The sequence below is a fragment of the Vicugna pacos genome, chromosome 10, assembly GCF_048564905.1.
Source record: "Vicugna pacos chromosome 10, VicPac4, whole genome shotgun sequence".
Lineage (NCBI taxonomy): Eukaryota > Metazoa > Chordata > Mammalia > Artiodactyla > Camelidae > Vicugna > Vicugna pacos.
Window position 1 is genome coordinate 27,295,108 of NC_132996.1, and position 16,125 is coordinate 27,311,232.

The 16,125-nt window shown below is 54.8% G+C and overlaps 1 protein-coding gene across 1 annotated transcript in view; it reads right to left on the reverse strand.

Moving 5' to 3' along the window:
- Positions 1-4,045: 4,045 nt before the first annotated feature.
- ARHGEF17 (Rho guanine nucleotide exchange factor 17) overlaps positions 4,046-16,125 on the reverse strand; it is a 55,529-nt gene continuing 43,449 nt past the window's right edge. The window contains exons 4-21 of the mRNA XM_006203358.3: positions 15,508-15,624; positions 15,227-15,319; positions 14,823-14,999; positions 14,470-14,520; positions 14,117-14,226; positions 13,926-14,011; positions 12,220-12,338; positions 11,645-11,858; positions 11,027-11,100; positions 10,251-10,450; positions 9,775-10,073; positions 8,968-9,217; positions 8,632-8,718; positions 8,262-8,329; positions 7,875-8,023; positions 6,837-7,011; positions 6,453-6,722; positions 4,046-5,551 (exon numbers count right to left, since the gene is read on the reverse strand). Of these exons, the coding sequence (XP_006203420.3) occupies positions 5,355-5,551; positions 6,453-6,722; positions 6,837-7,011; positions 7,875-8,023; positions 8,262-8,329; positions 8,632-8,718; positions 8,968-9,217; positions 9,775-10,073; positions 10,251-10,450; positions 11,027-11,100; positions 11,645-11,858; positions 12,220-12,338; positions 13,926-14,011; positions 14,117-14,226; positions 14,470-14,520; positions 14,823-14,999; positions 15,227-15,319; positions 15,508-15,624 (2,736 nt within the window). The 3' untranslated portion in view covers positions 4,046-5,354. The remainder of the gene's footprint in view (positions 5,552-6,452; positions 6,723-6,836; positions 7,012-7,874; positions 8,024-8,261; positions 8,330-8,631; positions 8,719-8,967; positions 9,218-9,774; positions 10,074-10,250; positions 10,451-11,026; positions 11,101-11,644; positions 11,859-12,219; positions 12,339-13,925; positions 14,012-14,116; positions 14,227-14,469; positions 14,521-14,822; positions 15,000-15,226; positions 15,320-15,507; positions 15,625-16,125) is intronic.

The window sequence follows — 16,125 nt, forward strand, 5'->3', positions numbered from 1 at the left end:
GTGGCGCCCTCTGCTGGCTATACTTAAATTCCAACATGGATGTCCAAAGCGGGAGGAATATAGGGGCTGAAATTTCAAGGCTCTGCACTTGGCTTACCTCTCAAGTGACCAAATCCTCCCCTCAGAAGGTGGGCTGTTCTCCTGTGTTTGTGCCTTAGCTCCAGGCAGGGGGATGGGGAAAGGGGTTGATCTATGAAGGAACTGTGGCTGGGAGGGCAGGTGGGTTCAAATAGGGAAGGGCAGGAGCTGCAAGTGAGGCTGTTGGGCCTGAGCGCGGGATTCTGTTCACATTTAGGTCCAGACTCTGGCTTGGGTCTGGAATCCCATTAAGGGTGGACTTTGGTGTCACACAGATAGGGATCAAGTCCCAGTTCTACCATTGCCAGGCTATGTGGCCTTAAGCAAGTGACTTCAGCTCTCTGAGTGCAAGCTCGCCTGTCCAAGGTATTGTGAGGATCTGCTGAGACCCCACATCAGAGGCACCAGCCTATTCTAGGATGCTGGACTGGAAATCATCTGCTTCCTCTGGTCCCCTGCCCTCAGTGTTTGCCCTGTGTCCTCTCCACAGCCAGCATTTGGGCTTTGCCCCCATTTCTCCCTGATACCTGCACACTGCCCCCTCCACATTCAGCCAGGCATCTTGCTTGCCCCCAACTTGGGGTGCCCCTTTGCTTGCCTTTGCCAGGCAGGGCTCCACATAAGCCATAATGGGCCCAAAATAGCACTCTCCTTTGCCACTTCCTGCAACCTAGCCTGTGGCTTAAGGTCTGTGAGGACAGAAGAGAGACTTGGTATTTGGCAGGCATGCAAAAGATGTGAAGGGTTCTCAGAGGTCACCTGGATCCAGAGAGGGCCAACATTTGCCTAGGGTCGCACAGTGAGGGGAGGCCACAGCTGAGGCTTCAGTTCAGCTCTGGGTCCCCCATCCCCTCCCCAAACCCCACCCAGAAGATCTAAGTTAGGGCCTTAACATGCTTGCTGCTCCCTTTGCTGAGCCCTCTGGACCTATAGACTACTGCTGACCCTGATTTGAGGTGTATGATGGGGCCCCTGAAGGCCAGCTAACCCAGCTCTGTGCTTCCTGGGTTCTCAGGGTCATTGTCTGACTTTTCTGACCAGAGGAAACCTTCCTGCCTGCTCTCCTCTATACCCACCCCTCGCCTAAATGCTGCCTCGCTGTGTGACATTAGGTGAGTCCTTATCCCTTTCTGTGCCTCATCTTCCCTGTGACATAGATGTCTAGCTAAACCCTGCCATTTGTCCCTAGCCCCAGGAAACACCTGGAGAACCCCCTTGGAGAGACAGCTTTTGGCCCTAACTCTCTTCTCTGAAGTCAGGACATCCTTCCCAGGGCTGGCCCAAGGAATGTGAGCCAGACACCTCATGAGTGACTGGATGTGGCTCTGGCTGCTCAGACTCTGTCTCTTTTGTCCTCCAGCCACCCCGTGTGACTGTCCTTCCTCTCTTCCACAAGGCACAGAGACCTGAGCAGACAGATCCTATGTGAATCCAGGCTCACTGTTTAGTAGGCAGGTGACCTTGAGGAGGGTGTTTAACCTCTCTGGAGCTCAGTTTTTTCATCTAAAAAAGGGGATAATAATGGTACCAACCTCCCAGGACCACTGAGGATTAAATGAGATGGTCCATGCTACTGGCCTGCACCAAACACCCAAGAAATGGAAGCTGGCATTATTTCTTTGTGACATTTAGGACCTAGAGAAAGATCCCAACTAAATTCTCCAGATTTAATTCAACAAATAATTTCCTGAGCACCTATTGCACGTCAGGCAGTGCGGGTTGCCTGGGGATGGAGCAAAGAACAAGATCAAGTTCCCCCTTCCACCTCCCTGCCTTTCTTTCCCCTCTGCTCCAGTTGGGGCTACTCCTCAGACCCCACCCCTCCTGGCCTTGACTCAAGCTGTGTCCTCTTCACACCAAACCCAAGCCCCATTTCCTCCCACCCCAATGACCAGCCATGGCTGTGCTCTTTAAAGCAGTGGTTCTCCACCTCACTGGCAAAACTAAACCACGCTGTCAGAAGCCAGGATAGTGGGGGGAGGGCATAGCTCAGTGGTAGTGTGTGTATGTGCTTAACATGCACAAGGTCCTGGGTTCAATCCGCTGTACCTCCATTAAATAAGTAAATAAATAAATTAAACAAATTACTCCCCCCAAAAGTAAAAAAAAATAAAAACAAGCCAGAGTAGTGGTTATCCTAGAAGGGGTAACTGGGAGGGGCATGTGGGGAGTTTTCAGGTGATAGAATGTTCTGTTTCTTGATCTGGGTGTGTGTTTACTTTATGAAAATCCATCTAGCTGCCCACTAATGACTTCAGTACTTTTCTATACAAGTGTTATACTTCAATTAAAAGTTTCCTTAAAAAATACTGATCCCGGGGTCCCACCCGCAGAATTCTGATTTAATTGGTCTGGGATATGGCCTGGGCCTCTCAGGTAATTAGAATATGCAGCCAAGATTGAGAACCACTGCTTTAGAGGAACTGATCCTTCCAGGAGCCTCCCCTGGGTTGACGGCCTAGCAACCATGCATCCCAGGTCCTCTCAGCCCACAGCTGACCAGCTCAGGCTGCGCACCTCTCCACAGGCTGCCCACATGGCCTCCTAAGGAACAGTGGGCTGGACTGGGCCCATTCCTACCGCGACACCTGAGCTGGGAAAATGCTGAGGATCCGGCCTTTGGTAACCAGTGCTGGAAGTCTGTCTGGAGCCCCTGGACCCAGAGAGGGAAGATGGCCTGAGGCAGCAGAAGCTGTAAAGCAGAGAGAATGGCAGCTAGCTGGCAGCGAGGCAGGAACCAGAGCTCCAAGGTGGAGCAGCCAGGGGTCCTGAGATGGGGCAGCACTATCTGGGCCACTGTGCTGACAGCTATTGGCTTCCAGGCCACATCTCCACTAATTAGCCCCACCTTTTATTTCTGGGCAGAAACAATCTCTTCCTTACAATCCAAAAACCTGTACACTAAGCAACAGTCCCTTGGGGGAAAGGGTTATCAGCCTCAATTTACAGATGAGGAGACAGAGGCTCAGAGAGGATGCAATTCATCCAAAGCCGCATAGCTAGAGAGTGGCAAGTCAACATTTTGTTCAGTTTCAGAGCCTGTGCTCCTTCTATTCTTTGTTTTATCATAAATTTCACACAAACACTGCCTTCCACTCTGTGATGTATCTGTTTTCTGTAGTCCCCTCCTCCCCAGAGCATCCCAGGAGTGGAGGGAGATGTTTCATGCACATCCCGTGGCATTGAGGGCCTGGCAGGCCCCTGAGATACATACCAGTCTACAAAGCACTCCCCTTTAGCAAATATGGTTTTTGTAAAGTCTAAATTGTTAAGGTTGGAAAATGTTCAAACGTGTTCAGCAGAGCTGAGGCACGAGTGGCCCTTTTGTAGAAGTCATCCTTTTGCATCCCATGGGTGCCCCCTGGTGGGAAAGGCCCTCTGCCCCTGTGAAGAACAGCCCTTGTTGGCCTTTGTCTTCTTGTGTCTGATTTACTGACCAGAAATCAGACAGACTTGGATTCTACCTGTGCTCACCTTGGCCTTTTAGATTCCGAGCTTCATACGAGGCTTTGCTGGAGAGCACTGCTTTCTGGAGGAGCTGTACACAGGCTCGTTGTCACCTCGTTTTTTTCCTTACGGCATGTGTCAGCTGCAGATTCCCAAGGTTTATCCCAGACCCACTGACACAGGAGCTGGGGGGAGCCTGGAAATGTGTGTTTACATGTACAATTTACATATTACACTTGGTATTTACGCATGTAAACTGTAAGGGATTCTAACACACAGCCCTGGTTATAAGGCATTGGACTAGCATAACTCCTGGTTTTTCTGATAAGGAAACCAGCCCAGACAGGCGGGGTGACCTGCCTGGGATAACACAGCAAGTCAGTGGACGCCTCGCCAACTTAGCACTCTTCTGGGTCCCAGCCCTCCCCTGGCCCCAGAGAGTTGGGGTCAGGAGGTCCACGCAGCTGGGGAACCCAGAGGGTGTTGGCAGGAGGCCTCCATGGCTGCCGATGGGGACCAGTTGTTTGGTGTTTCTTTTTATTGACTCTTTAAACTTCATCATCCAAGGAAAGTTAATACATGACTGGTAGCAAGAGAAACAATCTAAGACCACAATGACCTACCCACCCCAAACAAAAACAGAACCAAACAGAACCAAACAAACCCCATCTGACACCAGACCTTTGGAGCTGCAGCTGGAGAAGTGGGGGGCTGAGGTCAGACTGGCTCCTGCAGTTTGGGGGGCAGGGGAAAGGCTGCCCCCTGTGGTAGCCTTCCCAGCCTAAGAGGCTACGTCTAGACTCTCTGCTTTGGACATCCTTCCTGGAAGGGCTGCCCCTAGCAGGAGGGGTGTATGGAGAGGGATACAGTGGTCAGAGTGAGGGGGCTCCTAGGTCTACCTCCCAAGGTGACCATATGTGCCAGTGCATGAGATGCAGGGTCTGAGGGGCAACAGTGAGGAGAGCAAGGGCCCTTTCCCTGCTCAAGCCAGGAGAAAGCCCTGGCCCAGGCCTCATCAGTGTTCCCAAATTCAGGAACCACTAAAGGCACTGCCAACAAGCAAGGAAACGTTATGGCCTGGGAAGGCCCTCCAGATGGGAGTCACTCCCCCTCCCCACCTTCCCCGGAGTCATCATCTTGTTCTGGATGACTGAGGGAACTTGGTCCTTTCCTCTGGATACTGGAGGGCAGCCCATCAGGACGAGGCCGTGGAAAGTATATGTTAAGAGGCAGTGTTTCAGTGCCCCAAACATGCAGTGTGTGTGTGCGTATGTAATGAGAGGGGGACTGGTCCCTGCAGGAAGGCTTGGTTAGGAGCCTAGGATGGCTCCCAGGACAGGAATAGGGTTTGCTCTTTTTTTTTCCTTCTGTCATTTCCTCAAATCACTCCCTGCCCCAGGTCATTGCATAAATAAGTGCTTGGGAAGGTACACATCTAAAAAGAAACATAAATACTGTACATGGGAAAGGGTTCCATTCCCTAGCCCTCCCTCTGCCCCCAGAAAACCCTCCAAATATTGCACATGGCCCTCCCCAGCCCCACGGGGTCCAGGCCTGGCCGTGTCTTTGGTAGAAGCTCCAGGGACAGAGGTCCTGGGCAGCCCATGTGTCCCCCTCCCCACCCCATCATGACTGGGAGCACCGGAGCAGCCAGAGGGCTGAGAAAGGTGCTCCATCAGGAATGCTTCCATGAGGATGGGAGGCGGCCCACGCAGGCACAGGTGTACCCGAGGTCGGACACTCCTGTTCAGAGTCTGCATGTGGACTTGGAACAGGCAAGGAGGCTGAGGGCAGATGGGGAGGCAAGGCCTGGGCCACCGTGGACAGGGTCACACCCTCCACAGGAGGAGGTGGTTTGTGCTGTCATCTCGGCCCACGGTCTCACTGCTGCCACTGCCCCCACTGCTGAGTCGGAAGTCCTCATAGCCGTCGCCTCCACTGATAACCAGCATTTTAGGCCTGGCCAAGGCAGGGCCTCGGTGCCGAGGGGAGTCCCGATGCTCCAGAGAGGGCAGCTTCTCGAGGCCTGGGGGAGCCAAGGGGAGGACTGGTTAGCCTGGGGTGACTAGTGGCCGCACTATCTCATCATGGCCCAGAAGACAGCAAGAAAGACACACGTACTTCCCAAGGGGGATCCCACTTCCTGTGAGCCAAGAACTTCCTATTTGGAAAGAAATGCCCACTTTCTGGCAGTCAGACAACTTCTCATATCCCTTCTGTACTTTCTAGACATGAGTGACATGACATCCCAGGGCCATACCACTTTCTATCTCTTGATTACTGCACGTATACTGTCCTCTTCCCACTCACTTCCTGCTTCCAACAGCCCTTTCCCAATTAGGCAACTTGTCTTCTCTGGACTCTGACAACATCTGACCAAGGCTTCCCAGCTCCCTGATTCCCACAATCTCCTCCTCTTAGGAATATGGTTTCCTGCCCCGCCAAAGCAAGACTTTGCTAACTGGGACCTCCTTGATACACATTATTTCCTAATATGTTTCACTTTCTAATTCTCACAGTCCATTTCCTGTCCTGTCTGCCACTCTCTATTCTGCTCTCTAGTGCTATTTCTATTGCCTGCTCTGCACATCACTCCCTGGTTCTACTTCCTGCCCTAAACATCATTTCTAGTCCTGTTTTATTTCCTGTTGTATATATCCCTTCTTGTGTCATATTCTAATTTCTAGCTTATAGTTCACTCTTTGGCTCTTATGACATTCTCTGGACAGACTTTTATACACACACACACCCCCAACTGTATACTAGATTTTATTTTAGGGTTTCCATAGCCTACTTCCTGTAATATATGCCATTTCCAGGTCTGTATTACACTTTTCCTCTCTCTTAACCCTCTCCTGGCAGGACAGTGGGGAATCCTAAACCCAAAGCCCAGGGTCCCTGACTTGGGGTAGGATGCGCAGACCCACCTGTGTCTGGGGGAGGTGGTGGGGTTGGGCAGAGTAGGTTGAAGCCATCTGGCAGCTGAACTGCAGCCAAGAAGCGGACGTGGCCAGTGTGTCCCTGACCCAGGCCCGCAGGGCTGAGGGGTGCCCGTGGGCAGCTGACGGTACTAGGCGAGGTGGGCATGGTGAGCACGACACCGGCACTGGTGCCTACCCACAGCAGCTCTTCACACACCAGCAGCGCTGTGATCCTCAGGCAGGCAGCCTTGTGCTGCCGGATGATGGCATCCGAGCCTAGGGTGGAGACAGAGCAGAGCTGGGGCTGAGTCCTGGCCCTGGCTCAGCCTCCTCAGTGACAGGGACAGAAAGGCTCCAAGGGAAGGGGCAATAACAGACTGAAGTCAGTACCTGCCAGCATCCTGTGCACGGGAGGGGTGACATCTACCTCTGCCAGTTGCTCAAAGGTGTCTGGATGGTAGAGACACACATGGGCACTACCTTTCAGTGTCACCCACACACCAAGACTGGAGTCCACCATGCAGGCCACGCTGCGGCTGGAATCCTGCCCCACGGAGAATGTGTGCTGGGGGGCAGGGGTAGAGAGCAGATGGGTGACTGACAGGCCTGCCTTCCCTGGCCCCTCCCTGCCTTGTGCTTCACCATTGCCCACCCCTCCCTCCTTAGAACTCACACCAAGCCTCTCCAGAAAGTTCCCAGACTGACAGCAAAGGCAGCCTTGCTCCCTGGTCGGGATTTAACCTTTCAAACCTTGGTTTCACTGCTACCTCCCCACTTAGATCTCAGAAATTAAAATGGAAGTGCCCTTTCCCTCATGGAAGTTGAATGATTTAATGATCACAAAAGTTCAAAGCTTGAAGGGTTTTAAGGGCAATTGTTGGCCTCAGCCTGGATAGATGGGGAAGCTGAAGCCTCACAGGGAAAGGAACCTGTCAAAGGGTGTCAAAAAGTCGGTCACAGAGCTGGGCCTGCACCCGAGTTCTGCATTCCCGGCTCAGCCAAGGATGGGATCAGTGAGAGTGAAATCAAGGGAACCAGTTACCTACAGATACCACCAGGCTGACAACCCCTGTTGTGTATCTAAATGAACTCAGGACTAATGAAGGCCAAAGTAATGCTAAGGGATGCTGACATCAGGAAGGACTTTTGTCTGCCCCCAAAAGACCCCAATGCTTGAGAGAGAGTCTCTGGGGGAAGGATGAATAAAGAATTCTAACGTACACAGGGCACTTATCATAACCCTTATCAACTGGGGAGGAAAGAAGATCAGAGAAGGACAGGGGCTGGCTCAGATTCACACAGTGGTCAGGGGAAGGCCCTGACCTCTCAGCTAGATGTTTTTTTAGGGCCCCATGTTCTCTCTCCTCTCTCTCCTGGGCCTGGCTCACCCCAGTCACCAATCCCCTAACCCATCCCTATCCCTACTACCTCCAGCTGCAGCGTGTCAGGGCTCAGGACAAGGACCCGATTCTGGCAGCCACACCACAGCCGCCCACCTACAGACACCATCTTGGTGATGGGACTCCCCTGAGCACCCAGGGTCACCGATTTGAAGTTCTGGGGGTCCCAGAAATGGCCTGGAGTGAGGTAAAGAAAATCGCAAATTCAACCCAGTATTATTGCATTTGAGTTGCACCCGCCCCTGAAATGAGGTGCTGATAACCCCACTTATCAATGAGGACACTAAGGCCTGGAGAGGACCTGGGAGTTACCTCCCAGGGAGTTAAAGTCACATCTCCAGACTTGTGGTTCCAAGGCACCAGCCTTGCTTAGGAGGGAGCTCCAGTCCCAGCAATGGGCTCCAGGGGCACTCACCTGCTTCTCTTTGGTAGACCACGAGCTCTCCATTGGCCAGAGACACAAACACCTGATTATTCAAATACCTAGCAAGGAAAAAGAGTCAGAGGTTTCAAGAGGCCACAGGGAATCACAGATAGAACAGCTATGGTTCCCAAGAGACCACTCCTTCCCTGTTCTCCAGGTGAGGGGCACCTGAGTCTAAGAAGGAGCAGTGACTTGCACAAGGTCACACAGTGTGTGAGAAGCACAGCTAGCCTAGGGCCAGGCCTCTCCAGCTTCCACTGAAAGGAGGGGCCAGTAGAGCAGGGGACCCAGGTGAACAGAAGGAGGTTTGCACGTGTAGCTGAGAAGGGTTTGGACCAGAAGGAACACCGAGGGACCTTACAGGATGCAGGTCACAGAGGCTGCGTGCTGGAGCTTCATGCTGTTCCTGCGATCACGGATGCTGTCGGACGACTGGTATACATGGACACTGTGGATCAGGGGTAGGGACCTGTGACAAGTGCATGGGCACACCAATCCCTGGAGTCATCCCTCCACCACCATCTCCTCCATGAAGGTACCGAGATCCCACAGCCTCCCTGTGGGTTCAGACCCACTGGCAGCAACCCTGAAGTCTGACCCAAAGCCTTCCTGCTTCTGCTTCAGGACATCACATATTTCCTAAAGAAAGGGGCTCAGGGTTCTGGTACTGTGACCCCAGCCCCTCGCCTGTCCCTACCAGCCATCCTCAGTGCCCAGCCACACAGAACTCTGGTAAGCCTCAGGGTCAACACTCAGCAGGTCCTCCAGGCTGCCACGGGTGAAGGAGCCACGGCTGGAGCGGCGAAGGGCTCTCCCATCCATTGGGCTGGTACCGCTGGGACCGCCAGGCCCAAAGGAGCCAGACAGTGGCAGGAAGCCAGGCTCCTGCTCCTCTTCTGAACTGGTCGTCTCTGCTGTGGCTTCCTTGGAGCTCGGTGTCTCCTCATCTGAGGGAGACAAAGGTCTTTATTCCCCTCTGCCAGACCCAAGACTTGATGTCTTTCTAGGCCTCAATTTCCCCTCAATGCATTCCCCTCTGCCAGACCCAAGACTTGATGTCTTTCTAGGCCTCAATTTCCCCTCAATGCATCCCTCTGGGCCAGGTCCTGCCCAGGGCCTCCCACTGCTGTTCTGACGCCCCAGGTCTCCGCATCTGCTCAGCTCTTGCTACCCTGCTGACTACAGGCTCCTGGTCCTAGACTGGCCCCTCCAATCCACCACCACGGACAGAGGGACCAACAACTCCACCCTCTCTACTCCATCTTCCTCAACTGGACATTCCAGGGTTCTTAGGATCCAGTCTGACTATCCCACTGCCCTCTGGATCCGTGGTGTCATAGCCCCTGCATAGCTTGCTAGCCCCTACTGCTCTCTGTGCTAACATCCTGAGACTTGATTTCATGTCTTTGCCTAGCTTGGTCCCTCCTCACCCATCAGCACGGCCTAGGCTGCCCTCTCCTCTGGGCAGTCTGCCCTGCCTGACAGCCCCAAGCTGGGCACTCACTGCCAAAACTAGAGGAGATGGTGGACCGGCTGGCCTGGCTCTGCAGGGTCCCTGAGGGGCTGGGCGAAGACTCATCATCTGAGTCGCTGTCAAAGGGCACCAACTCTGGGCGCGGGTCACCCTCGGCGGGGCCTGGAGCCATCTCCAGGCCTGAGCCCGCAATGGAGATGTGCAGGCAGGGCTGGGGTCCCCGCTCGGCCAGAGTCGCTGCTTCCTCGTCCACGGCCTCGACGTCCAGTTCCGGCCCGGCGGGCTCAGTTGCCGTCTCTGGGGGGTTCCTCAGCGATGCAGGCCTTTCCCTGGGAGACAAAGATCAGGTTAAGAGCCGCTAGGAGGCAGGCTCGGCCCCACTCGCCCGCAAGCCCGCCAGGCCCCGTCCACACTCGCAGGACACGCCCACACCTCGTAGGGGCGGGCTCAGCGTGCGTTGGGGGCAGGGACTTAGTCCCGCTCCACGCCCGCCGCCGCAGCCTCACCTGTGGCAGCGGCGCTGCAGGCCGGGCACCGCCCCGATGCAGAGGATGCGGGCGGAGCAAACAGCGATGCAGGCCTCCACGTCGGGCTCGGCGCGCAGGCTCAGCAGGCACACCTGGCCCACGTAGCCGTCGCTGTTGCACACCCACACCTCAGGCGTGGGCTCGGGGCAGCTGCTCAGGGTCGGGGCTGCGCACGAGAACTGCGGAAGGCACCAAGCGGGAGGGGAAGGTAAATGGGAATCGCTGCCACCTCCACACGGCTCTCCAGGTCCTCATGGGCGTGAATGGATTCTCAGTAGACCCTCTGCATACATGTGTGCACGCACACACGGCACACGTGACACTCTACACATCAAATACACACATGCCTGTGCTACAGGGATCATCCATTCATATACATGTGTACACGCATATATTCACATACATATACACCCCAAATATGAGCACACACATATACGTGTAACAAATGTGAAAAAATGGTAACCTTTGCCCATATATATGCAGACGCATACAAGCACGTAAGACATTTTCACATCAGTGGTATAGTTTTGTTCACATGCACAGATACATACGTGCAGGAACATACCAATGTGCATGTAACGTATATGTGGACATATACAGTGTCCATGTGTTTGTCCAGAGAGCTGTACACTCAAAGACACAGGGAGACATTGCAATGTTCAAGACATGTACACAATGTTGTATATAGAACAAAAACACATGAACATGTGCTGGCTTAGAATAATGCACCCTGGTACCTAGGTGCATACACACACCTGCATACCGCTGCGGGTTTTCATGATGGGGATGGCCTTTAGGAACTCAGGGTCTAGACAACTTTTGCTGGAAGCTGTAGTGGAGATAGATGGATAGACAGACACTGCTTAGCATCCACCTCACCCTGGTCCTTACCCTGCTCATTTCCCTTTCTCCCCTGCCCCTCAAGTTCTCTCCAGGGAGAATGAGGTGGCAGGGGTTATTCCCTGCTTGTCCTTGGCCCCAATTTTCCCATCTGTACAGTGTGAGGGGTAGACCTAGAGGTCACTAAGGCTCTTCTAATCTGTGGATGGACCCTGATCCACAGCTTTCCCTGATCCAGGTCTGCTGAGTGCGTGTGTGGGTAAGGAGGGGGTGGATCCTAGTCATCTACTCCCATGATTGGGCCCCTGCTCTAAGCTGATCCTATCCATGGAATCCCTACCAAGGAAGCCCTGAGGAAGTCCTATATTTCTCTGCAGAAGTTTCAGTCCACCCTTCCACTGGCAGGGATTGGAGCACAGGACATGGCAGCCCCGGGATTTCTGGCTCCTGATGTCAGTCAGCTACAAGGTGCTGCTCACTGCCCACTGCCTGAAGGTTCTGGTGGGAGGGCAGTGGCATGGGCCCTGGCTTACCCAGTTTCCTCTTGGCCTCATCAAAGGCCTGCTCAAAGCCAAGGCGGGCATCAGGGTGGGGGAACTCAAAGATGAAGGAGTCGGTGCCCTCGGGCCGCGTGGTGCACAGCTCCAGCTTGGTAGGGGGAAAGGAAAGCGCATAGCACAGCGCCTGCTTCTCTGATAAGTCCCGGTGCATGGCAGCCGAGAGGTCCCGCAGTGCATCGTCCAGGCTCTGCAGGGTGGAGGTCCCAGGTCTCAGGCCTAGTATCTCCTTAGAGCCTGTCCTGCCCTGGGGATGGGACTGGGGATCTGCCTCTTCCCTCAGATGGGAAATAGGACTCTGTTTCCCTCCTTGTCCCAAGAGGTAACCTGGATCCTCCCTCCCACAGCTGCAACTGCCCACTCTCCTCTCTCAGCTGAGGATGGAGCTGTGTCTCCACCCCCAGACCTGGAACACATTACTTCCTTCAGACGGGGTAAGGCTGTATTTTCCCCTCAGATAACTGACAGGGATGTCCTCTCCCTCAGGCAAATGACAGGCTATTATCTCTCCCTCAGTCTGGGTCAGGGAACCTCAGGCAGAAGGTACAGACCTGGTGGGGGAAACCAAGGCTCTCAGAGAGCTTGCTCATCTGGCCCAGGGTGGTCAGGTCCTCATCTAGACGGCTGATAGCTTTCTGGATGTTCTCCCGATTGGCAGCTTGTGACGCCCCTGGTGGGGACAGAGGAAGGCCATGGGCAGAACCAGAGACAGACAAGGTCAGGCTTGGACAGACACTCCTCCCCTCCCCTCACAAATTGCAGTTGGTGCAGGGAGCAGCCTGACAAACCAAGAGCTTATAAACTCTACGACCTCAGGTTAACATTAACCCCCAAGTTAACAGGCAGCTTGGAGAGAAACCCCAGGCCTGAGAGCAGGGGACTGGGCGTGATTCACACCCACCTGGCACAGGGGGTCCCTTGGAGAGCCCCCTGAGAGAGCACGAAGAATAAACCACAGCTGGCTCTGCAGGCTGGCCTTGGACTGTGGGGCTGCAGCCTCCCGCAGGGCAGGCAGCTGGGCAGCCAGAGCCTCTGGTGGTTAAATTTGCTGATCCAGCGACTCAATTCCCCCACAAAGGAGGGACGAATTAGTTGATGACCTAGATTTCTCTGGTCCTATCCCATACCCAACCACTGCCAAGTAGCTGACCCCGCAGACCAGCTCAGCATCCCCCACACCCCACGCTGTCTAGCTGGAGCACACGCCCTGGATCAGTGGCCACAAACAGGAGTAGATGAGTAGAGTAGATGGCAGTGGAGTGGACCAGACAAGCCAGGGCTGAGGACAGCTCCTGCCCCTTCTGAGGGAAACTGTCCCCCGGCAACCCTCACCACCTGGGCAGCCACATTTTCTTCCCTATGACCCTGCCCTACTCTGACCACAGCTGATTGGACCAAGTGTGGATACCTGACCTAAAGGTAATCATTTTATCAACCGGCCCATTCTCTAGTGAGAAGAGATGAACTGGACCAATAATCAGCTTGTATTCCTACACAAGGACCCCTGGAGGGCAGGCCTGGGTCCACCTAGGGGCTGAGCCAGCCCCTCCCTTACCCTGGGGGCCACCTCAGGTGGGCCTGGGGACAGAGTCTGGGCATGAACTGCCTGTTGATCCAGAGGTGCCCTCACCACCATCCCAGACCAAGCACCCAACTCAGGAAGGTGAACTGTGCATCCCAGAGCAGCTGGGGCCGAGAGCTGAGGGAGAAAGGCCATGAAGGATCACAGTGTGGGGAGGGAAAAGAGGGAGGGATATGCTCACACAGCAGAGGGAGAGGCTCTCTGAAACCAGCTCAGCTACCTAGTCTCAGCCCCAAACAAGGATCATTCAAACCAGCCTTTTGATTGTACTGACTTGAGTGAGTCTGTTCCCCATGCACAAAACTGCTGGACCAGAACAGTATGCTGTCATCTACTACGAGGAATTTAAATGTATTTGTGCAGTGAATCGATGGCTAATTACGGGTACGTCTGTGCTCCCTGCACCACCCCAGCCCAGTCCACCTGCCAGCCTATAGCAGGTCCTGTCCAATCAGAAAATGGTCTGTATGCACAGGCCCTGGTCTGGCTCTGCAGGGGTCAAACCAGATCCCACACATCAGCTCCCTTGGACTGAATGGGAAAGCAAGGCCCAAAAGCAGAAAAGCAGATGGAATAGCCAGCCAACCTGGCCATGGCTCAAAGCCCCCAGGCAGGCTTCTCAGAGGAAGACCCCCAGATATTCAGAAGCCCCAAGAAGGCCTGAGCCAGCCGCACCTTTGATAATGTCTGCGTCTTCCAGTGGCAGCTTCCACAGCAGCTTGTACTTGCTGGCCGTGTCGATGACGCTGGCTGCAGTGTACCTGTGAGGAGCCGAGGGGGTGTTCTGGCCAGGGCGGGCAGAGGGGACTGGGGAGGGACAACTGCTCCCCCTGCCCAAGTCCCTCAGCTGCATCCCGGCCACTCACAGGCTCATGGAGCTGCGCCGCAGGGAGCCAGACTTCCGCTTCAGGGTGGTGCAGACGATGAGGTCGGTGAACAGGAAAAGGGACCGGTCTTTCTTGCCACCAACTGCCTTCTGTGGGGCCAGACACAGGATTCAGGCCCAGAGGCCCACCTTCCTGCCCACTGTAGCCCAAGAGGACAGTCAGGCTCAGGCAGGGTGTAGGGGTCTTCCCCAGGTGCTCAGAGGCAGAGGCAGAGTTGGGACTTGACCCAGGGCCCCTGCTGAGATGGAAGAGCAGGGAGACCCACGCGTAGCAGCTGTGAGCAGAAGTATGAACAAAGTGGGGAGGTGGGCAGACGTCAGGACACTTCTTACCACTTCAATGACCATCTCCTGCCTCAGGAACCGCCGCAAAGGGGCCTGGAGCTGTGGGGCAGGAGGGACAAGGCATCTTGAAGGCTCATTATAAATCCCATCCCCTCCCCAGACCCTGGTGACCCCTGGGCCCCTCTCCAGGGGCCAGCCCAGTGGAAGCAACATCTCATCTACCCTCTCAATGCTGTGTCTTCAGGTTATGGGATGTGTGGCCATAGGGAAGGCGTGGAAGAGGACACAGATGTGGACAGAGATGTATGCAAACACGCTGTAGACACTGCTGTGGATTTGGACCTGATTCCAGATGACCATAGATGTGGACACCAGCACAGGTGGGGCAAAGTGGCACTCACATTCTCCATGCCCTCGATGTGGGCCTCGATCTCCTGCAGCACGCGGGCGTGACGCTCTGCCTCCTCAGCACTCCGCACACCCTTGTTGATGTGCTCAGCCACCTGCTTGATGTTCCGCTGCGCATCCAGCAGGAGTGGGTGGTCCGGGTGGTCCTCAGGCGTGTGCTTTAGGAGGTCCTGGGGTGGAAATGGGCACCAGACCCCTGCTTAGCTGCCCCAGTGATGCCCTAAGCCCCTACATTGACTGCTAGAACAGGAAGGACTGTGGGTAGACCCTAGAGAGGTCCCCTACCTGAGCCCTGGGGACCTGCATGCCAGGCTTGACGAGGTAGGAGCCTCAGAACCCCCTGTGCCCCAACACACCTCCAGGCCTTGCCCACCTGCCTGCCTTGCCCCATGCCCACCTTCACTAGAAGCTCGTAGCGTGGGATCCGCTGCACGGGCTTGATCATGAGGTCAGAGAGCGCCTGCTTCTCCTTGTTCTCACGCATGCTTTGCTGAAACCCCAGACAGGGAGGATGGGCACATACATGAGGAAAGACATGCAAAGGAAACGTCCAGAAACAGGTCCCCAGTGAGCCCTTCCAGCTCAGCCCCAGGGAGGAAGTTGACCCACAGGCTGGGGCTCCTGGGGCCCCAAAGCTGGCCCATTGTGAGGATGGCCTCCCTCTCCCTGCCCCAGTACCTCCAGGAACTTGAGAAAGGCAGGCCTCGCCTCCTTAGCCACACGCACGGCGTCCTTTGCATTCAGAAAGTTATCGATATAGGCAGAGTAGATGTTGACCAGGACATCCTTGGAGAACTGTGGGTGAAGAGGCAGGCTGGGAAACCCTCAAGGTGTCCCCTACCCCACCTCACCCTGTCCTGGTTTCCAGTGATTCATGAGCCAACATCTTTTCCCTCCAACTAGAAATGATCCCGTCTCTAAAAGATCGGGCATGTGCTCCTGGGTTGTATGTACACGTTGCACATGTGCCTGTGTGATTAGGTATATACACGTACACACGTGTCTCACCCGTGTTTGAGTGTACATGTACATACATGTGCCTGGGAACATTCTGTGTGCTGAGATCAGGTTCTCTCCCTTCCAGCTGGGCATCTCCATCCCTTGGTCTCCAGGCCCACCAAGTCCACCCAGGCAGGTCTCCCTCCTCACTCTTTGCTGAGTGACATTGACTCATTCCTGCTGTTTGGCCTTTGCTCATGTAACTCCCTCCACCAGGAATGCCCTGGCCCCATCCAAATCTCACCTACCCCAGGCCCCAGTTCTCCTGCCTCCAGGAAGCACTCCATGCCCCACTGA